We start from the raw sequence: 24,401 nt of genomic DNA, 5'->3' as shown, positions 1-24,401 counted from the left end.
AAGTCCCCTCTGGGGGGTTACATTGTACCAAAGGATCCCCAGCAGAGAGAATGATATGGTCTTTAGTCTTACTGCCATCTCCGGTGGGGATTTCTGCAGAGAATGGAGAGAGATATTCTTTGCTTTGTTCTGAAGGCACACTTTAGTTGACATTTAGATTTAGAAATTTGATGATAGTTTCAAAGTTTCCACTAGCATTTGCCCACCAAGCAGGTACACTTGATTCTGATGTCTCATCTCAGTGTGTTTTAAAAACATAAGACAAGAATACATCTACAGTATTAAACTAGACTACTACTATATGCAAATATATTTACCTTTGTAGCAAGGCAGAACGGTGATGCACTTCCCTTCCCATGTGGAACCTTTGTCTTATTTATTACCTCCCATTTGTGCTATTATCTGCAGACCATCGTTGCATTGAAGGCAACAACGACCAATGGGATTAACCTAGTAACCTAGTAACAGATGGTTTCAAAAGCAATACAAAAACACCCAGCGGCATTTGTATGCTAAAAACGATTGAGATTGAATGTCGTTTGGTGTTTGGAAACTAGGAAATTGTCTGGCACAAAGGAATGTGAGTTCTGATGAATGCAGCAGAATTATCATACAGGTGGTGCTGGTCTACAATTTAGAAATAATAAAGCAAAAGGCGGGAAACCTTGGAGATTACAATGTGGAAATATGTGGTACAGCATTTCGAAAAGCGAAGATGTTTTGTTCTGCGTGCTTGATGCAGTTTACCACTTCAATCACTCGGTAAAAAAAACATTAGATGCATTTGACAAACACTGTGTGAGTTTCCATAGGACAGAGTCAAATCTGACTCTCCGTATTGACGTACGCCAGCGTTGAGTTTTCACTGAGCGGCTTTTAAATTTTTCCATTGTGCAGGTTTGTTTTTTGCTGAAAGCATGATTTTGTTGTTTCTTATTTGCTCAACTTTGGGGACTAATCCTTCTTTAAAAATCTATAGTTAAAGCTGCTTTCCTGATACAATGCCTGATGGTAGAGGTTTTCTAATCTTATTTTCTAGATGATGCCCTCAAACAGCAGCGTGTGCCAATATTTTAGTCCTGTAAACAGGCCTTTGAAGTTTTGCATGAGGCAAAAGAATAAAAGTGAGAAGAAAGACAGATCGAGACGTTTAGACAGATTGTGACATTTGGAGGTTTTGACTAAATAGATACACCAACTGTTCAGATTGATTCAACAACCATCTGTTGAAAACGTGGTGTCTTTTCATTTCATGTTTATTTTCAGTTCAACAAAAATCTCTGCACTTAGAGCTTTTGGGGATGTTTGTGTAAAGCCCCTTTGCAGCGTTACCTTTACTTTTGTGATTTACAATTACACGTGAAAATGTACATGTGGATTTGGCAGAAACTTTTATCCAAAACAACTTAAAGTGCATCCAGTGTGTAATTTTTTAGAGGCTCTATTTGACAAAAAGGCAAGGCAAGGCAAGTTTATTTATATAGCACATTTCATACACAATGGTAATTCAAAGTGCTTTACACAGAAGAAATTTAAAATATCCATTTGATAAAACAGTGAAGAAATAAGAAAAATTAAATCAAATATAGTTCAGAATAGAAAATAAATTAAATAAAGTACAGTACAGACAGTCGGACGGTCAGAGGCACTGATCTTTTCTGGAAGCTGGTTCCAGCTGCGGCTCACATAATAGCTAAATGCAGACTCTCCTTGCTTGGAGAGAACCTTTGGTATTTCTAGCTGATGCGATCCTAATGACCTGAGTGTTCTTTTGGGTCTGTATTCAATGAGCAAATCTGCAATGTATTGAGCTAGGCCATTGTATGATTTATATACCAGTAATTAAACTTTAAAATCTATCCTATATGTAACTGGTAGCCAGTGTAAGGACCTGAGGACTAGTGTGATATGATCATATTTTCTGGTTCTGCTCAGAATCCTTGCCGCAGCGTTCTGTATGAGCTGCATCTGTCTTATGGTCTTTATGGGGAGGCCAGTTAGGAGTCCATTACAAAAATCCACCCTGCTGGTGATGAAAGCATGCACAAGTCTTGACTGGAAACAAAGCATCTAATTCTTGCAATATTTTTCAGATGAAAGTATGCTGATTTAGTTTTTGCTTTGACATGACTACTGAAGCTAAGGTCTGACTCTAGAGACACACCGAGATTCCTGACTTGATTTTTTGTTGTTTGACATTTAGAGTGAAGGTACGTGTTCACCTTGAGAACTTCATCTTTATTTCCAAACGCAATGACTTCAGTTTTGTCTTTGTTTAACTGAAGAAAGTTTTGGCACATCCAACTATTTATTTCATCAATGCATTTGAGCAAGGAGTCAATGGGGCTGTAATCGTGAGGCGATAGGGCTAAACATATCTGTGTGTTGTCTGCATAGCTGTGGTAAGCAATTTGGTTATTTCTCATTATTTGGCTCATTGGGAGCATGAACAGGTTGAATAGGAGAGGCGCAAGAATTGAGCCTTGAGGAACTCCGCATGTCATGGATGTCCACTCAGACTTATGGTCACCTATACTCACATAATAACCTCTTGCTTCTAGGTATGACCTGAACCATTTTAGGACTATCCCAGAAAAATGCAATATAATATACATAACTATGTGTTCAGATGTATATAAAGATTATATAATATAATAGATAATGAAGCTATGTTTGATTTGATTATCTTAGAATGAGCTATTTCTATCTACATACACCGCGGATCCCCCCCTTACATGGAATTCACCATGTTGTTTCTACAGTAGCCCTAAGCAGAAAATCTGCTCTACAGAAAGCGTTTCGTGAATACGTGATCTCCTTCAGCAAAGAAGCAAAAACATGATAACATTTTAGTTCTGTGTCAGCCACCATAGTTCTTCGAAAGGGAGGGCTGTAGTGAGCCGTTGGTTGCAATTTGCAACCTCACCACTAGATGCCACTAAATTTCATACACTGGACATTTAAGTCATATTTATAATGTCACTCTCTTACTGATTTTTTTCACAGTCAACAAAAAGACTACAGAAACAAATTGCAGCGAAATTTATTAATGGAAGTGCACATTAGAAGTGCACATCTCCTAAGTCACTCTTCACCGAATGCCTTACTGTCTGTTGGTGAGAAGAGAGGCAATATATCATACTTACAGTACTTTAGTTGACAAGAAGCTCCTATTTTACTTTAGAGACAAAAGTCCAGATGCACTGGGAAGAAATATTTTTCAGACCCCCAAAAGCCTGATAGTCTGTCACTCCAATCAAATCTAAGTCTGTTCTGATTTCATACGGAGGTAAAGTGTGACAGCCCTTACATTGGGAACATAATGTCTCTGGAACGGATGCTTAGCCAAAGAAGAACATATATCTTCAACCGTCAAGCCATTCCAAACAATAAGATTCATCACTGCTACCTATCTTCTAGCAGTTGAATAATCTTTAATATTTTCTCATGAAATATGTTACTGTAGTTAAATAAGATCCTTCTCGATCTTTCATCAAGAATATCAAGGGAATTTGTGTTTGCTATTAAAATTTCTTATTGAGGATCTGAGGGCAACAAAAGAGAAAATCTATTTACAGCGTTAAGTGTGACGGCTTCTTGGTAATTAAGATTTTAGTAAATTTGAAATTAACAGCAACATCTTCAGTTTAACTTGGATATAATAAACTGTTGCTACACACCACTCTATCCTTTTTAGAGCATTGTTTAATTTACCAAACCGAGAAACACTAAAGCAATACTCTACTGGCCACTTGACAAGGAATATATAATTTATATTGCAGAACCGGGATTTCTTGGAGGAAATGTTTAACTTGGACTTAAATTAGTGAGAAAGTGTTGCGCCTGTAATTGTGCCGCACGCAAACAATGCAGCAAAATGCATCGCCAGCACCGCTTCACAGGGGAAAACAAAAGCGACTCTAATTGCTATCCAGATTTCCCCCTCCTTCATTCACCAAACTCTGCATGGAATTCTAAAGCACTAACAATAATGACTTTGCCGTTCGGTCCACCTGTAGGGAGAGGACAAACCGTTCATTACGTGTGTCCTTTGAAGGCATGTGTCTGGTTTAATAAGTAAAAAGTTTGAGAGGTGAAGCGTTTTATAAAGCGCACCTGCCATCCTCTGCCTGATTGGCAAGCTCATAGAAACAGGCCAGAAGACCCCGTTTCAATCCAGCAGAGCGGAGTGTTGCAGATCTGCACAGATGTTCAATTTAAAACTCAGAAGAGCAATACACAACTCAGACTTATACTGCACTTGGATGACAGGTAGGATAGAAACAACAAATAAAAGTAAAAAATATATACAGCCGGTGTGATGCAGAGACATCCAGGTGCCTTGTGGTAAGGGAGTATTCAAAAGTAAAGCATTTTGTGTAAGTGTCCCACTACCCAACAGAGTTCCAGGTGCTATCAGTATGTGCTAAAGGCCTTTAATTAAGATCATCTATCATCATTAGCTTATGGTCGGACAGCCACTTCTTTTCTTAATTAACTTTTAGAGATGTTCACGAACCGTTTTAAGCCCAATAGACGATCCCTTTGGGTGGTATGTTCAACAAAGGCCTTTGCTACAATGTGTACATAACCTGGGGAAAACATGTATTGGGATTCTCATTCATTTTATGAAATGTTTGTAAAGTAGATACCGTATTGTTTACTGTTAGAACGTGGCGTTAGCAATGCCAAGGTCATGGTTTTGATACCCAAGAAACACTCTGGACAACAGTTTTAGCCAAACGTAAATGTTGGGTTTACCAATTGCATCATGCACAGTGTGCTCAAGTCAAGTCAAGTCAAATGTATTTATATAGCTCTTTTGACAATTTTTATTGTTACAAACCAGCTGTACAAGAAAACATATTGACTATAAGCAAAACATATAAGGTTATACAAGTCATACAAAATAGGTGAAAACACTGAAGACAGACACAGATTCAGACACACACACAAAACCCTCCACACAACACGCATAGACACACACAGATACACATACAGACAGACAAGCATACACACACACGCACAGGGGCCATCACCTAGAACCACACACCCAAGATAAGGAGAGAGAAACACATGTCAAATATTAAACAGAAATTCCTATATGCAGTGTCAATTGAATAAAACTTAAAAATTCTACTAGCCCCACTGGCCAGGCAAACAGTGCAAACAGTATGCAAATGGTGGCGAAGAACCCAATGCTCCATTGGAGGAAAAAACCTCAGAGGGAATCCAGGCCTAGCCAGGGGATTCCAGTTCCCCTCTGGTAAAAGCTGCAGCCTCTGCACAAGCTCTACAGTGCTTGCACAAGGCAAAAAAAATGATTTAAGATTATTATTAATAATATAACAGCAGCTGAAATTTTGTAGTGAAGACGTGTCAAGCCACTGCGTCATTCTTTATCCAGCTCTATCATCTCAGCGTTTGTCATTTCTGGGCATGGACTGTGTCCTGCCCTCTCTGGTGACCTTGCACTGCATCCTGCCTGCTCTGGTAACCTTAGAAGAATGAGACAAGACTGGCTGAGAGTAGAGTAGAGTACTGTTCTGCACTCTTTGATGCAACAAATACATCAGTTGTTATTGGAAGTGTTCCTGGTTCCGGTTGATCTAACTAGTACAGCCTAAACCTTCGGAATATTTATTTAATGATAGTGTAGTGTATGCAAGATTGAAATGTATGTTGAAATGTTTAAATCTAGACTAAAGAGTGTGTCTGCCTTCAGGAAAGTGCAGGGAAGACCAAAGTGTAGGCGCTAGATAGGAAAAGGATCTGCCACCTGTACTTGATTTTGAAATTCTAGGTATTACCAACTGACCGGACGCCTGAGAGCGTAGTGCACATAAAGGACTGTAATACAAGAGAAGTTCACTCAAGTAGTGAGGAGCTAAACCATGCAGGGCTTTATAGGCAATAAGCAAGATTTAAAAGTTAATGCAATGCTTTATAGGTAACCAATGCGAGGTTGACAGAATCAGGTTAATATGCTCATGCTATTTTGAACGTGTAAGAACTCGAGCTGCCGCATTTTGGACCAGTTGGAGTTTTTGTAATAAGCCTGCAGGGCAACCACCAAATAGTGCATTACAGTAATCTAGTCTTGATGTCATAAAGGCATGAATTAGCTTCTCTGCATCTGATGGTGACAGCATATGACATAGTTTAAATATATTTTTAAGATGGAAAATGCAATTGTACAGGTGTTGGCGACTTGGTTCTCAAATGACAGTGTACTATCAAATAAAACAGCAAGTTCTTTGCTGAAGACGAGGTTTTTATGGAACATCTGTCAATAGTTAAGCAGTATTCTTGGTTGTTACATATGGTTGTTTTGTCCGAGTTCAGTAATAAAAAAATTTTATTCATCCAGTTTGTTATATCGACTATGCATTGCACTATTCGATGGAATTGCAGTGTTTCATGAGGCTTCGAGGAAATATAAAGTTGTGTATCATGTCACTTTATTATATCTCCTAGAGGAAGCATGTATAATGCGAAGAGCATAGGCCCTAAGACTGAGCACTGTGGTACCCCGTACTGGACTTGCGATTTGCGTGGCACCTCATCGATATTGCTACATATTGAAAACATTCAGATAAATAAGATCTAAACCATTTCAAAGCTATTTCCCTTAATGCCGACATCATTTTCATGTAGGAGCTGTGGTCAATAGTGTCGAATGCAGCACTAAGGTCTAGCCGCACCAATAAGGTCAGACGCCAAAAGCAGATCATTTGTAACTCTGATCATGCAGTCTCTGTACTGTGATGTGCTCTAAATCCAAACTGGAAACCTTCATTGATGTCATTCCTTTGGAGGAAGGAACATAATTGAGTGGAGACTACTTTTTCCAGAACTTTAGACATGAAAGGTAGATTCGATATAGGTCTGTAGTTAACCAGTTTTCTAGGTTCCAGTTGATATTTTTTGACAAGAGACTTTATAACAGCCACCTGATATGCCTTAGGCACATGCCCTAGTGTCAGAGATGAGTTAATAATACTAAGAAGAGGATCTATAATTTACAAACTTTCAGTAGATTTGTAGGTATAGGGTCTAGCAGGCATGTTGTTGATATAGATGATCTAATGATTTTAGATAGTTCATTGTTATCTACGGTAGAAAATAATAGCAATTTCTGCTTGGGGCGCTATAGTTAGTTGTTTGTTCAGTGGGTTTCATTTCTGGTTGCATAGTTATAATTTTTTCTCTAATATCTGGGATTTTATTTGTGCAGTAGTTCATAAATTCATCACTGCTATGCTGATATAAAGACTCAGAAATTTTTTTTGTTAATTTAGCCACAGTGTTAAATAAAAACCTAGGGTTCTTCTATTAGTGATGAAAAGTAGGAGTATCTAGACGTTTTTAGGGCTTTCCTGTATTCTCGAATACTATCCTTCCATGCTGTACGAAATACCTTTAATTTAGTTTTCTTAAAGTTGCGCTCCATTTTTCGTGCTGCTTTCTTTAGAGCCTTAGTGTGTTCATTATACTACTGCGTGTCCGACATGAATCCTGTTCACACTGCATTAAAATTAGATGCATCAATATTCAGCACTTAATTCCAATTCATATTAATGCTTGGTTAGCTTTGTTTCCTGCTGGTATCAGCAATTTCTCTCACGCCTTATAAATGCACACACGGAAGGTTTCCTACAGTATATTCCACAAGAGACTAACAATGTAATTCCGTAACAAAATGGTCCCCAAAATTCACTTAATACTTCACTTTAAGCAGAGCTTTAACTTTGCTTGTTTTGTGTTTCGCAGGGAGTTTAGTCACTGGAAAGTGAACAGCTTGGTCACAGAGAAGAGAGACTTCTTCAAAGCTCCACTGCCTTTGGCGCCGGAATTTTTACGCAACCTCAGGCTTCTGGGGAGACGGCCGAGCCTTCAGCAGATCAACGAAAACCTGATCAAGAAATATGGCACGCATTTCTTGGTATCGGCCACACTGGGAGGTAAGCAAATATTGCGTGGTTTCATCTGGATGATACAGTCTATAGAGGCTTAATTCTGACTTATGTACACCTTAAAAGGGTATAACGCATTACTCAATACAATGCACGTAAAGTGGCATTTATCGTGTTTGAATCTATTAAATGTTCCCTCTATTAAGTGTAAACAGTTAAAGTGATACAAATGATTTCATCATTTACTCACCCTCATGTTAGTTCAAGCCTGTATGACTTTCTTTCTTCTGCAGAACACAAAATGAGATGTTTTTTAGAATGTTGGTAACCAAAGATGGCAGTACCCTTTGATTTGCATTGGTTTTGTGTCTATACAATACTTACGAATGGGTACCGCCATTGTTCAGTTACCAACATTCTTCGAAATTTCTCCTTTTGTGTTCTGCAGAAGAAAAAGTCATACAGGTTTGAAACGACAAGAGAGTGAGTAAATGATGAATTTTTTGAAAGTTTTAGACTTTATAGAATGTACAGTATGATGAAAATGCCATTTTACTACTTTTTGGCACTTAAAAATGTTTCGTTATTTAAAAATATTATAATAATGTCATCTAAATATCAAAATAAAAAGGCAATTATCTGAATATCTGTCTGGTGTAATCTTAAGTACAACACATGCAATTGCATTGCAGCTTTATTGACCAAATTGCTGTTTTCTGACATCCATGGCACCACTTTACCCATCAGTAATTCTCTTTTCTCCCGGCGGCATCCCAATAATAAGTAGAGCAGCTTGTCCCAGAGGTGCTTTCAAACCTTTCGTGGTGTCTTTTAACAGCAATATGTTGCAGTGCATCTCTACGATATCAACACTAATTATGGTGTCACTTATCAGTGGATGCATTCAGTGAGGCTGCACAACTCCAGCGACAGGGGAGACGAATGAAGCTCTAAAGCTACGGTGAGCGCTGGTAATTAACGGCTCAAAGGAAAGGAAATAGAGGGAATTTTATTGCTTGAATACTAATAAGACTCAAACTAATATCAACTCGTATGTACAGACTAATTTCAGCCAGCAGATTTTTTCTCATTTTTCAGGCTCAGCCTCATATCAAAGAAGTATTTATTGTACTATAAAAATAAAAAAAGTCACTCAGAAAAATTGTGTTGTTATAAATATTCCACTTTGCCACTCTTTTTCTTTCCCCGCATATATTTCGCATCGCTTACTTCACTACTGTTACTGAAACCGTGAAAATCTCTACCACAGTTTATTTTAAATGACCGTATGAATCTCACATATTGGTACGCTCAGATAACCGTCTGATGGACCGAGCAGAACTTGCTGTCACTTTGCTGACCATTGTTTTTAGAAAGTGAATGCTACGTGCACTACTGTTCAAAAGCTTAGAGCTACTTGACTGGAATGTGTTCTATGATGTTAAAAAAACTTTTGATCTGAAAGTATGCCTTTAGAAAAATAATGAATTACTTGAACAAAATAAGGAAAAAGAGCCAAGAACAGATGGGAACAACTTCAATACTGTCTAAAACACATTTCAGGGAGAGACCTCAAGAAACTGCAAGACAACATAATTCCCAGTTACATTCGTGTCATTTCATAGTTTTGAAAAGTTTACGATTCTTCTCAAATTTAAAGAACAATATAAAGTATAAAAGAGTAAATGAGTCAAACTTTTGATCAGTATTGTAGTCTTGTCTTATGGTTTTGCATGCATCTGTCTTTAGGGGAGGAGTCGCTCACAATCTTCCTGGACAAACAGAAGCTGAGTAAAAAGTCGGATGGCAGCGGCAACAGCTCTGTGGTCTCCCTGGAAATCCTGCACCAGTTAGCAGCGTCGTACTTCACGGACAGAGAGAGCACCCTGCGGCGACTACACCACCTGCAGATCGCCACATCTGCCATCAAGGTAACAGTCGAAACCAAACACTGTAGATATTAACAACATATTGCAGAGCTATTAATGGAGAACGAATTGGGAAAAAGTGCACCACTCAATACAGAAACAAGGTCCACCTTACAGTAAAAAGATGAATTGTCAACAGGTAAAAATCACAGGAGGGGCTCTGTAGTGATGTCAACAGCTAACCATCCTTTGCGCAATTGCTGTAGCTGAAACATTTAGGAAAAAGTGTGCGTGTTTTAAAGTGGTTGACCAAAATGGGTTTTTAGAGGCCGACGCCAATACCAACATTAAGAAAGCACTGTGGCCGATTGTTTGGTAACAATATTATCATTATCGTGTTATCGCAATAGCAAAATCGTCTCAATATTATCGTGGTCACATGACTGTATGAAATGATAGGTCTTCCGGGCCTAAAAATAATAGATGTTACATTTGTCAAGGTCTATCTGTTTTATTTGATCTATTTTATTCTATAAAAGGGACTTGACCCAACTCCTACTATAACTCTAAGGAACAGTTATGATTAGAGGATGAAGAAAAGAGGATGCTTATGGCACTTTTCCAAGTCATCATTCGTCAATAAAAATATTGCAATAAATATCGTACCGTGGACTTTATATATATTTATCACATGGCCCATTTTCCATCTCACTACGTGTCAAATGCTAGCTTTACATCTGAATTTATGCCGGAATGCTAATGCATTGTAATGCGGCCAAACAGAAAAAAACATTGTCCGCTTGTAAAAAATTTATCGGACAATGCGATCATTAATGATTTAATAATGAAAAATATAATTTCAGCCACTGCGATATCGGTTTATTTCATGTTTGTTGTGGTGCGTTTTTATCAATGTGTTTCTATTGTGATAAGGATGAGGTTTTAAAGATATCGGTCTTCCCCTCATTCAGGTAGATAGGACATGATCTCATATAAATTGTATAATAGAAGGTGCGATGACTTTGCTTAAAGGGATTTGGACGACACGGCGTCCTCCCTTTTTAATGTTATATTCAATACTCTTTATATTGTTGAGGTTAAAAAGACTGATTTTACTCTAATCTCTAAACATTACATCACTAATAGAGTTAACATTTCTTTTCACCATATTTGATTTGAATCCAGCATGTTTGATACTTTCCAGCGTGTGTTATTTGCTGGTGATAATTGCAGCTAATCATTGAAGCTCATAATCATCTTGCTGTATGTATTTGTACTGTTACGGGCCATGGTGTATGTTTGTTGCCATGGTAATTCTTCAGCAATTAAGGTCCATACTTTCGCACTTTAAACAGCTTCGCCATTTCCATGTTGTGTCAAGTGCCCCTCGTAACTCACTGGCATCTGTTGAGTGGGTGTAGATTTGTCGGTGACAGCAACATCGTGATTCCCTCAGAGTGCGCTGTGCCGAAATTGTGCCGCTAAAAGGTGAGCCGAGACGGATATTATTGACTTTCAATCAAGACCCGCGGACCCCTGCTTGCATACACAAACTCGGTTTCATATAAGCTGTAGCTTTCTCATAGCATATTTTCTACCGCCAAAAATGATGACAAAATGAGCTTTTGATAATTCGTTTATGAGAATGTTTTTGCTTGGCTTTGGACACATTTTTTAACCGCAATCGATCTACGAGTGGTGTGCCAAGGCTACAAAAGCTGATATGCAATATTTCTGATGCTTTCCTCTCCATTTTTAAACCCACGATAATCTTTTGCCGGTTTCCCCAGCGCAGGCGGGTCGGTCCAAAGGAAGCACGGCATTTTTATGCTCTGTCAAACACCATCAAAAGGCAAACCTTCAATACTGCGCTTTCTTTCTTTCTTGCGAGCAGCATTTCGGTCTGAGAAATTTGTAATGAGAGCAGGAGCATTTTAAACAGGTGAAACAGAGATAGTGATGGCTGCAGCATGCTTTTCTTTAGCCTGAGCTTACCCAACACAATATTCAATCGAACACAGATCCTTTATGCTACCAAGAACAGGAGTCCGATGCATTCAACACACGAATGCATTGGAAATATATAAATAATGATATATTTCTAATGCATCAGTGTGTTGCATGCATTCCTTTAACTGAAAAAGCTAGAGTTTTGTTAAAAACTGTTTTCCTGTGCATTGGTGTCCATGGCAACAGTAGAGGACACTGTGACAGACATATCTTGTCGAATCAAATGGACAAAATTGTTATTGCGTACAAAGCTAAAGTGCATCACTTTGGGAAGCAGCCGTTTTTGCCAGGTGTTTCAGACCGTGTAGAGCTAATGAGACGTTACAGGGCTAGCGGCCCCACCTTTGACTGCTCTCTTCCTGTACGCTATGTGCAAATCAGACTGATGAATTGGGCACCAAAGCAGAAGTGGGTTATAGTGGCCTCATCAATAACACCATATAGGATGATCGATTGCCCTCCACTCAGAAATGGAGTGCAAAAAGCACAGTAGGCAGGAATATGCTTCTGGGGACAACACTTTGCCTCTGTGTGATCAGAGACCACTTACTGTGGGGCCAAAAATAGCTTGAGATCTCAAGGCAGGTTTAATGGCGATCAGAACTTTGCAAGAACAAACATTCCTGAGATTGTTGAACTTCAATGTTAAAATAGAACAATAGAATTTTGTTAGATATTTAAAGGGATACTCCACCCAAAAATGGAATTTCTGTCATGAATTACTCATCCTCTAGTTGTTCCAAACATGTATACGAATCTTGGTTCGGTTGAACACAGAGATATTTTGGAATAATGTTAGCAAACAACAGTACTGAAGCACCTTTGACCGCCATAGGAGGAAACATTTAAATGGTATTAAGTGACCCAGAACTTTTGTTTTCCTACATTCCTCAAAACATCTTCTTTTGTGTTCAACAGAACCAAATAAATAAAAAATTTTGCTTCCTACTATGGCAGTCAATGGTGCTTCAGAACTTTTGTTTGCTAACATTATTCCAAAATCTCTCTCTTTGTGTTCAACCGAACAACGACATTTATACATGTTTGGAACGAATAGAGGGAGAGTAATTCATGACAGAATATTCATTTTTGGCTGGAGTATCCCTTTAATATCACTGCGTGTGCATATAGTTTAACAGCGTATAGCTCAGATCTACAGCTGGAAATGAAGGACTCGCTAATTCTGTAATTTAACCATTTGTCATTATGGCATACTATTAACAGTCACCTCCGTGTAGGACACGCATCTCAGAGTTAGCTGTGGCTAGGAACATGAGAAATTTTGTTCATACTGCGTTAAAAGTCTACCGGTACATGGCATTAAAGGTCACACTTCTTTAAACACGTAATGGAGGTTTCACGTGAAGGTTTCTGAAGGGTATACTGGGGTGAAAGGGAATTATGCCACTACAGCATTAAATATAATCAATGCATTAAAAAACTGACAGAAATTACTATTGCGTTGTTGAAACTATAGTATTGTTTTGTTATGAAAATGATCATTTAATACATTTCTCTATTAGAGTAGTGGGTGGCAATTAGACATACAATATAGAGAAAGCAAGCAAGCCTTTGGCAATCCAATTTGTTTCCTGGCTTGAGGTCTTCTGCCGATCCTGTTCCCCTTGTCCTCTCGTATCTATACAGTATAGTTAACAAAATAAACCATAACTGTGTGCTATGCTGTGACAACGAACATTTAGAAAGAAAACGAATAATGAAGATACATTTTGCTTGTACTAATTATAAAGATAAATATTTCGATATTGCGAAAGTGTCACATCATAGGAAACATTTAAGGTATACTGTAAAAACCGTAAAAATGAAGGCAGTTACTTTTTTATCATAAAAGTGTTGTTCATTTTTTTCTGTATTTTTGGCATTTTTATTTTTTTTACTGTAAAACATTTGTAAGAATGACAATTAAGTACAATTAAAGTTTTTGTGCATTAAATATCTTTGAAAAAAAACAGTATCATATGATCCCATAGAATTATCATAGTACCTCCACAGTTTTTCTTTATAAGGTTGAAACTTCCCATAAGCGCAAGCGTGGCCGTCTTTTGGCAGTGCAACTAGTGGGACTGCACCAGGCCCCGCCCTCTAGGCGGCCCGCGGCAAGGGGCAAAATAATCTTGAATTGATTTTAGTTGTTTTTTTGAAGTATGAGATAATTCAAAATAATTATCTGAGCTTTGTAAGTCATTTCTTTGCATCTTTGATCCTGCTTTGCACAGCGGAGTCGAATGAGTATCTACGTGTAGAAAGAGTGAGCTGCAAATGTGTCTGGTCCTGCACAGAAATGAGGGAGAGTATGCGTCAGTCAGTGCCAGCCATGTAACGTTAGTGCCTCGCACCTTATAATGCTTGAGGACGGCCCTGAGCGCAAGTATTTCACGCGGAGAGCTCACAACTGAGCATGCATGTGTCGATCCTCTCGACTCGAGAGCCGCCGCTGGTCAAGCTGACTGACAGTGCCGCATTATCATTATCAGCTGTCAGATACAGTGAATATCTGAACCTGCACTTAAAGTCGTGTCAGATGTCATGCTCTGCTAAACAGCTGAACTCCACAGCACATCTGCGGTCTTTAGCCACCTGTGCTTCACGCAGCAGAGACAGAGGCCGTTTTTTGATAAATGAGTCAATCGTATGCATTCTTTCAGCCTCTGCATTGACGGGGTATGCGTTGCCCTCTGCGGTCTGTGGATGGGAGCTTTCTGGGCCCTTGGATGATGTGAGATGTTAGTGGAATGGAGATGAGAGATCCCCAGGCGTTCCATTTCCGTTGTTATGCCCTTAAGAAAGCATGTTGAGGAAACGTTTCCAGTAAATATGAGACATAATATAATACTTGGTGGATGCTGGGGGAAAATGTCGGTTATCTGGTTAGTTTGGCAGGTAAGATGGCATTTTGTAAATAGATGTCTTAGATATTGTCAATATTAAGTGCGCTGACAAACAATATACTGTATACAATTGGGGAGGAAAACAGCAGGGTGACAGGAAAGTAATATACAGAGATCCTATGTGGCTTAGCATGGAATTGCTAGATTTATTTGTCTCTGCGAAACAGGAACAATATATAGTATCAAGCTACGTACTATTTATATTGTCTTATTTATATCTGTATTCAATCTGTATACAGTGGCCCCAAATGTTTAAAAAAAACGTACAATAAAAGTTATTTTTACAAAATATTATCAACATAACAATCTGGGTGAACAGTAGAATTATGGACGGATGTTTCACGAAGCTTTGAAAGGTTTCCAAAGAGCATCTTATGTGCAAAGAACAATTTTAATTGTTAATCGCAAATCTCACCGTTATATCATAACCAGTGGCGGCCGGCCAATAGAGGGCGCTAGGGCGCCGCCCCCCTTAAGCCACAAAAAATTTTTTTAAAACAATTAAAACAAAAATAGTAATAATAATGAGAAAAACATCAGTATGTCAATATTTGTGTGTTTTAAATATGGAATGCACCCAGTAATACATGTAAAATATGATACAAAATCATATTTGCAACCTTTCCTCTGCCTGTCTGACCGCTTCATCAGCTCTGGGGCGATAGAGAAAGCGCCCCAAGGAGGCGGGTCTATGTAGCAGTTAAGCCAATTGCTAATTTAAGATATGAATGTATGACATAAAATTTAGCCAATCAGCGTTCTTAAATAGAATCCAAGAAGGGCGATCATTTTATCGCCCCAAGCCCTGATAAAATAAGGACTGGGCTCTAGGGGCGCCATTTTTACTAAACGACAATGGCGAGCGCGGACGTTACTCCTCCAAGACCCAACCCTAACTCGGTGAAATCTCTCCTCCAAGATCCGTTTGAGAGGAGAACTTTGTCGGAGAAAGTTCGGGTGAAAGAGCTGGGCCCAGATCAACCTGACCTCTCAATCAAACAGCAGGCTAGCGAAAAAGGGAAGCAGTATATGCGCGGCTTCTCCCGTAGCTTCACACACACACACACACACACGTTTCTTTGTATATAGTTGACCTTAGCATAAAAATCATTCAGTTATATATGGTACTCTAAAAAATGTTAATAGTGTGTTTGCTAATATTACTGTATATATGTTTTGTATCAATTAATTGTTGCAGTTCTGGAGCACATTAACAATTAGTTACATTTAGTTTGATCATAAAATACTTTATGCTATTCTTCCAGTCAAAGGTTTGAGTTCAGCCACTTGATATCCATTTCTATATTATACATCCTTTATACAGTGTAAGAATTCCTATAAACTTTATAATAATTTAATGTTATTGTCCACTTTCCACTCTGTTCTGACAGCATGCATATTGTGTTGCCTATTTACTACCAATGGCACCAACAGCCTTTCCAAAAGATGTTACTTATATGTAGAAATAGTCAATTGTTTACAAGTTCAGTTTAAATGCAAATAAAAGGCTTGTGTTTGTGCATCATGATGTTTATGTTTTTGTGTACGAATGCCTCAACTTTTTAATATTGGCATTAAATAATTACTGACTATTTCACTGAGCACTGCTGTCCTGCAGTTTGTGTTAAATTTTATTGCGATGGTTACGGAAACAAAAAAGTATGGCACAGCCCCACCGAGAATATTTTTCACCAGCCGCCACTGATCATAACTTACTTTTGTTTTAACATATTCAACTTCTGTTTTAAATGAACAAAAAATGCATTTTTTCCCTCAAAGATTTCCAACTTTCAGACCCCGCTGTATAAGAAAAGCACATGAAATGACACGACAGACTTTTACTGCGCAGGGAGCTGTTTATTTTTTCAGACATGCTCACCGCAGATCGTAAAGGAATCATTTTCATATGCAAAAAGCGTCTTTTTATGAAGACAGTAATTGGGATCAGTGTCGTGTTTTATGTGTGATGTACAGTTAACAGCCTGAATCTTACTGTCATCAGACAATAGAGCTGCAGGAAGCAATCGCACATGACAACTGATCTAAAATATTGCTACAGTGGGACGGGGTGCATATGAAGCCATGTGTTCTTGGATATTATGCTTTTAAGGGAAGATAAAAAGGATAAGATAAATAATAACGATTCATCGTGAATATGTGTCTGCACACTGAAAATGTGTAATCATGACCAAGCAGACTCGATATTCTCTGAAGATGGATGCACGGTAGATAGAATAAGCATATGAATCTATTTAAAGTCATGTGGTGATAAATTGTGACTGGTAAGCGATAAGCTGTCATGTTAAGTAGAAGCAGTTGCCATCATTTATTAAAGTTACTTTTAACATATGGACACTGCGTGTTTAAAGCTCTTGGAAACATCAGGAATAATGCAGCAGATCAAGAAAAGCATGGTAAGCGTCTAAGAACAATGTGTCTAGAGCATAACCTAAAGAAACAACTCGGTTTGAAAAGCCGTAGCAATAGCTAATGATTGTGGCGTTATGAAGACTCGCTCCCGAATCCTTTGACTTTTTGTGTTGGATTAGTGTTGGATAAGCAGGATTAAAATAGATGTGTAAAATTGCACATTTTGAGACATTTTTATCAAAGCAGAGGCGGCACCAGCCTTCAAAAGTGGCAGTGCAAAATTGAATAAAGATCAAAGTTATTTGTGCCGGCGATGCATAATACACCTCTATGAGAAACATTTGCAAGATATTTGCTGCACAACAGATCATTTTGAAAGCTTTAACCATGACAGGTTTATTGTGTCATAAGTTTTAAAATGATTAAAGGCGCTCTCCTGAAAACAAGATATGAAATCTATAGCCAAGGTAGAATGCCAGATAATATAGTCAAATGGGATTCAGAGGTGTTTTCTTTCATTTTAAATATGCAATACGTTCTGTATTTTAAGGAAGAAAAGCCTGGCGGTTTACAAGAAAGTTACTGTATATCTTTGCATTAGTCGATCATCAAGTGAATCTGTGTGCTGTATCAACATCTTCAGAACATATGAAAACCAGTTAAGGTACTTTCAGGGTCAGAAACAGGAAACTTTTTCATATAGGTTGTTTATAGTTGTTGGTTTATAATAAGTAACTTCGGTTAATATGTTTTAATACGTAACGAGAACAGCAAGCATGCAGTCTTTTCACATTGTTCGTTGCACAAATGTGTTCTCGCGTTGATCTGTCAGGCTAACAGAAGTCTTTCTTTCAAACAGGCTCTTTTCAAAGAATCGATGAAACAAACTGTTTAACCAGGTGTTATAAAGTGATAAGTGAAGACTCGCTCGCTAAATCAAATGCAATATAAGTCATTCACGTTGAAGTTTAAACTATTCAGAAAAACCTTTCATGGAGGATTGGCACATCAATAATAAATCATCACTGTCCTTCTGAACCTCAGATGTCTAAATTCACTGTTTGTCAGGAAATGGCAAAGAACACTGTATACTTTTAAAATGATTAAATACTGTGTTGCCAAAGTTGAAAAGCACAAGTTGTTTTGCTCAGATATTTGTAAAACCCAGTGACAAACATTAAGAGTGGCTAATAATAATAAAAATGTATGGCAACGAAATAAAAATCGTGAAATATGGAGATACAAGGTTTCCCAAGGATTGCAGCGAAATTTAATCATAAAAATGGAATGTAAATAATATAATATTTTCACATTATACAAAGATTTATCCATTTTTATGAGAACACTTTCTCCTTTATAAATCATTGATTTATGTCATGCTTAATGTATTATTTTCCACCAATTTACAAGTGTTCAGTTCGATTTATTGATCACTTATTATCAAGAGACACTAATAATAATGCATTTTATTTAATGGCGCCATTCAAAACACCCAAGGTTAACTGACAGCTGTCAAAGAGAAAAATAATAGGCAGGGTACCTATTAAAAGGATAGTTCACCCAAAAATGACAATGTCATCATTTACTCACCCTCACATTGTTCCGAACCTGTATAAATGTCTTTGTTCTGCTAAACACAAAGGAAGATATTTGGAAGAACCTAGCAGATCTTGCCTTCTATTTACTGCCATAGTAGGGAAAAATAAATATCTTCCAAATATCTTCCTTTGTGTTTAGCAGAACAAATATGTTTATACAGGTTCGGAACAATGTGAGGGTGAGTAAATGATGACATCATTGTCATTTTTGGGTGAACTATTCCTTTAAGTCTTTTTATTTTTCCCCAGCCACACAATTCAATCAAAATGTCCTGGAGTTTGCAAAGTCGCAGCTGAAATATCTGTTCTGACACAGCACAAACCTTAGTCTCCTTAAAGTTCCCCCTATGTTTAAAACTAGACTCCGTGAACAACACTCCCACTGCACATGGCTCGCCGCCGCTCGGCAAATTTGAAATTAATAATGCATTTGGTTCTAATACAAGCATCTACAGAGCGCTGCAAAGTGAGCATTTTTGTGGGGTTGTGACATGTTGAAATGAGCTTTGGTGACATTTAACTGTTGACTAGGCCTTATTGCGCTGGTGTGTTGGTTTGTTTAAGACAACAACATATGCTCGGCACTCCGCGGCTTTCTGAAGAGGACCAAACAGGTGCATGATGTTCACGATAATAAGGCATTAAAATATCTCCTTGTTTCCTAGGTAACGGAGACCAGGACGGGGCCTCTCGGATGCAGTAACTACGACAGCCTGGATTCCGTCAGCTCCGTCTTAGTGCACAGCCCGGAGAATAAAATCCATTTGAAAGGTACGACGGATTCTGCGGTCTGCAGAAGAATGACGCTGCAGCTGTGCTGCTCTTACTTGTGTCGGCTGTGCTGGAGATGTGCGGTAATGTGATTTTGTTAAAGAGTGCGCAGGTGTACATTCGACGGAGGCTGTTTCCAGATCTCAGTTAAACTTGGAAGTGTTAGAGTTTTATTTATAGCTGGTGCATGTAGCAAACATTTCACATTGGTTTGGGGCCGGAGCTTTAAATAAGTCCCGTGCAAGTTCCTGTCCAGATCATTCTACTCGGAGGAGTGTGTTTTTGAAATGCAGAAAGGTCAAACATACTGACCAGTGTTGGCTAAACCAATGCAGAGAGAAAAAAGTGAGCACAAATGTTCTTCAACCGGCAGTGCAGTGAAGCAAATGACTGCAGACACATATTGGTAATTTCATGGTTACCGGTCTGGAATTATTATTCAGAAAATGTGAATATAGAACTTCTAATGAATGGCCTATGTCTGGAGTAACATGAAGAGGACATACGGAAATTAAGAAACACTGCATTTTAAGTTTTTCTGAATTTACAATTTATAGGAGCTTAGGTGAACCAGGTATCCTTGGACACTGATATGTGGCACGGAATTGTGTTTACTGAAACTGTAAAAAGAGTGATTTGCCATTCAAGGGAGCGTGTTTTGCCATGTTCTCGTGGAAAAGTGACGTCACGTGCACACCCAACATTCTCTTAATGAGTGTGTTTGGGCAAAAAGCTCCCGTTCCCTAAAGAGCCACACTTTTTATTGGCTTTTTAAATAATAAACTACTTTTTGCCTAATTTATTGTTGAATTTGTAAACAAATGTTTTAGTTTAGTACATTTAGTTTTAAAACAATGGTTACTTTTTCCATAAAAATTATTTTGTTTCCCTTTGTGAACTGCTGATATTTTGATTTGCATTTTTTTGGCACAAAAAGTCTTAAAGGGATTGTTCTGGAGCACTATTGACTGGCATATACGGATAAAACGAACATGATGCTCAGTGGTGCCCCCGAAACTGTTTGGTTTCTTACATTCTTAAAAACTCCAAAAGCACTGTTTAGTGAGAAAATGATGACAGGGTTTTCATTTTTGGGTGAACTGTCCCTTTGAAGTACACCATCTCAGATCCATTTAATGATTTACATTGTACCATTTCTTATGTTTTGTGACAGGTTATCCCAGTGGTTATTTTCCCCTGAGCTATAATGTATGTGTGGATTTGTGTTTGATCATTTCTAGGGATGCACGGTACATTATCAATTGAAATTGAAATCCAGTACAGCACTGTCTTTCCGTCATGATCACTCACTTCGTGATCACAAGCACATTGTTTGAAGCAGCCTGCTGTTAGACTTGTGGCAATTGAGAACACCTTTCTGGGATAATTTAATTAGATTTATTAAATAAACATTATACCGGAAAAGTTTAAATGTTAAAGAATCTTGAATTAGTGTAAAGTAGGCTTCGTACATGATTTTCAGGGGGAAAAGAATGCTCAGTCTCAGAAAATGTGATATTAAGATTTAGGTATTGTATAACTGCTAATATATCAGTTGTCGACTTCCAATGTTCAAGAACGATCGGTTATCGACTAAAATGTACATAACTTCATAAAACTTACACTACTCTCTCCAACTGTCCTTAAAAAGAAATTAAATCATCCGATTAATGCAGGACGAACAACAGTTTTATTCATGAAAATAAGATGCTTATGTGCTTGCGCTTAAGTTTTTCAAAAACTTTAAGACCTGTTTCACACATGCAGCGCACATGTACATTGTGTATTTATTTCACAGTGTATATTAACAGGTTCCTGCATTCACGCTGCATTCACAGTGAGCGGAAAACTGCGCTCTCCCCTCCCAGAATCGACATGAAAGTTGAGTTCAGGGAATTTTTTCCAACGTGTCGCTTTCTGAAGGCAGCAGAAAGCCCGATGCACTGTTTATCAACACTTTTGCACTATATGTCTTTAAAAAGCTCAAATAAATAAAACAATGGTGGAAGCTATTTGGGTAATATTTGAAAAAACGTTGGGTTTGCAAGTTCCTATATTCTTTCTATTCAGTAAGTGAAAAATGTATCTATAACTTTTGCTTCTCTATGCTCATCTCTGTTTTAAACATGAAAGTACAATGTCAAATGACGTCAAACTGACATTTTCCTGCAAAATCTTACTAGTCAGGTTCCATGACTTGAGTGTAGTTTTCAACCCCATTCCCAACAAACATTTTCTAATGTTCGGCCATTAATAGAAAATGATGCAATGTGGAAATCGCTCTGTTTTGGACACGAAACTGCTGCCACCATGCTGAATCGTTGTCACCTTCTGCACTTACTTTATACCAAGAAAAGTAAAACAGGTGGAAGAGCACAGGCCTCCACGCTTTTAAAACAAGAGAAGGGTTACCCGAGACAGGCATTTAGACTCGCATTCATTTGCCTCACGCTCTAATGACAGCAGTGTCACCACAAGTCGGTGCAGGAACGACGACAGAAAGTAACAGTAATGAAAGGGGCAAAGAGGACGGTTTCTAAACCTCTGGCAGTTGCTAATTATACACGCGGCCTGTGCCGATTTCCAATGCCTTCTTGACATTGACATTTAAATTGTCAACCCACTTAATACTGCCGTCTCCTACAGCAAAGCTCTCTACTGCCCGGAATCTGTAACTATACTTTAATGATGTGGCCTTAGGGTTCTGCAGCAGGGCTTATCTTTCACTGAAAGCCAGAAAGGAAATGTGAGGGAAAAACAGATGAATTAGAAGAGTTTGGTCTGTACTTTTTTTTGTACGTTTCTTAAAAAATACAGTCAAATCTGTCATTCATTTTGCCGATCATTTGTTCTAAACTTTGTTTAAAACCAATTTCTTCTGTCAAGAACTTTTGAGAAAGTCTGTATGTTCCCAAAGGAATAGTTGAATAGATGAAACTTCTGTCATCATTTCCTCACCCTCGTGTCATTTTTAAAACCTGTACGACTTTCTTCTGCAGAATTGAAAAGAAGATATTTTGAAGAAAGTTGGCATCCGAACAGCGTGACACCCTTCAGTTCTGTGTGAATGGGTGCCGGTGGGCAACATTCTTAAAAATATCTTCTTTTGTATATCATTTAGATGATTGACTTTTGGGATGAACTATCACTATGATTGGAATTTAAACATGCGTCTGGACAAAAGGTTATTTCACCTGTATCGAGATTTGTTCAACTTTGGCCACAACAAAACAGGGTTACGATGGCACTGCGTCACACTTTGTATGCTTTTCTTTTGCTTTGTTCACCGGTTGACCACGTTCTACTAAGCTTTGTTTAGATTCAAAGAGTGGAATTCATACCCATCTAAACAAGGACATCAGGTCTTAGATATCAGAGAGGGCCGAAATAATCCCAAGTATAATTCGCATTCCTCTCTTTCTCTTTAAAGAGGCAGAGATTGTGGAGGAGGGGGCACAAGTGCAGCTATTTAGCCGTCTCCGGAATGAAAGCCATCCAAGTCAGACTCTTTTATGCGGTTCTCCACACTGCTCGCTCTGTACCCAGCCGAAGCCAAAGGCTTAGGAGGAAGACTGCATCTAATTACGTCTCTTGTTGTTCTCAATTCGATGAATAAATGCTGAGGAACGCATCATAAATATTCGTACCGGGAAGAGAATTTGAAAGGGCTGAATTTGAAGGAAAAAGACATTGATTCTTTCTTGAAGGATGTCAGACCTGCTAAAGCTGTGAAGAGCGTTTTCTCAGATAATATAATTAGCAGGTGTTCAGCACAGCTGAGCCGTGAAATCTGAATCTTTCACATGCGCGGTGTAGTTATGTATTCAGCACTGAATGCTTTCATTGATAGGAGAGTATTGATCAGAGGCCTCAGGACATTGCATCAATCAAATGAATAGAAGAGGTTTGCTCTTTATAATGTAAGTCCATTATAACGTATGTATATTTACATACAGTACATGTTATTTACAAGCCGGGTCCATGCAACTCTGCACTGACATGTGTTGCATATATTAAATAAAAAACAGACAGAATAATTTAAAGGAAAAGTATCCAAAATAACAATGAAATCAAAAATGATATAAACACATATTACTATATGTGTGTAATTGAACTGTCACAATATCGGATTTTGACTGCATGGATAATTTTCTATAACAATATTATCACAATAATTATAAAAAAGAAACAATCTGTGTTTATTTGTCAGTCTATATAATACAACAATTTATATTATATTTATTATATGTGAATATATTAGTCTATATTAACTGTAGTAAAATAATCTACTCTTCACGGACTGTTGTTATTGATTCTTTGCGGAGGTCTGCCGGAAGTTAAGTTTGGGCCACATAAATTGTCTATATTCTGAAAAAAATATTGGAATATTTACGATATTACGGGATTTGTAGTATTAACATGATAACAATAGTTTTGTTTTTTAAAAGCATGGTTATTGACAATACCAAACATTTTATGAATAATATTACCAGATTTGTAGTATTATTATGATAACAATAAATACCGTTTAATATCATGGTACGACAATACCAATCTTTTTATATAAAAATGTTTTCAAAAAATCCATGAAAATATTTATGGCAATTAAATATGCCCACCATTGGCAGGTGTGGCCCAAAAATAAACATTTTTGCGCCCTGTTTACAATTGTACAACCTTGTAACAGCTTGTCCCAATAGCTCAAATAATCAATAACTATGTTCCTGAGCAAATGTCTATTCTCTCATTGCCTGCTATTAAAAATATCTAAACAGGCATCAGAATTTCACAGAAGCCTCATTGATTCTCTGTCTTCAACGGGCCTGCGGTTCATGACAGGGGTTTACGGCCGAATGACCTTGCCACTGAGATCGTTGGTCTTTATTCATTCCATTAGCCCATTACTGCGCTGACATCGCAGACCTCTGTCCCACATAGAGCTGCCTTCACTGACGCTGC

At 38.0% G+C, this 24,401-nt stretch overlaps 1 protein-coding gene across 1 annotated transcript in view; it reads left to right on the top strand.

Moving 5' to 3' along the window:
* Positions 1-24,401, top strand: part of brinp2 (bone morphogenetic protein/retinoic acid inducible neural-specific 2) — a 79,530-nt gene that overhangs the window by 28,221 nt on the left and 26,908 nt on the right. Inside the window, exons 4-6 of the mRNA XM_079451878.1 lie at positions 7,774-7,964; positions 9,666-9,847; positions 19,337-19,442. Of these exons, the coding sequence (XP_079308004.1) occupies positions 7,774-7,964; positions 9,666-9,847; positions 19,337-19,442 (479 nt within the window). The remainder of the gene's footprint in view (positions 1-7,773; positions 7,965-9,665; positions 9,848-19,336; positions 19,443-24,401) is intronic.

This window comes from Barbatula barbatula (assembly GCF_947034865.1).
Source record: "Barbatula barbatula genome assembly, chromosome: 3".
Lineage (NCBI taxonomy): Eukaryota > Metazoa > Chordata > Actinopteri > Cypriniformes > Nemacheilidae > Barbatula > Barbatula barbatula.
Note: the sequence above shows the minus strand (reverse complement) of the source record. Positions and strands in the feature narration are given on the sequence as shown.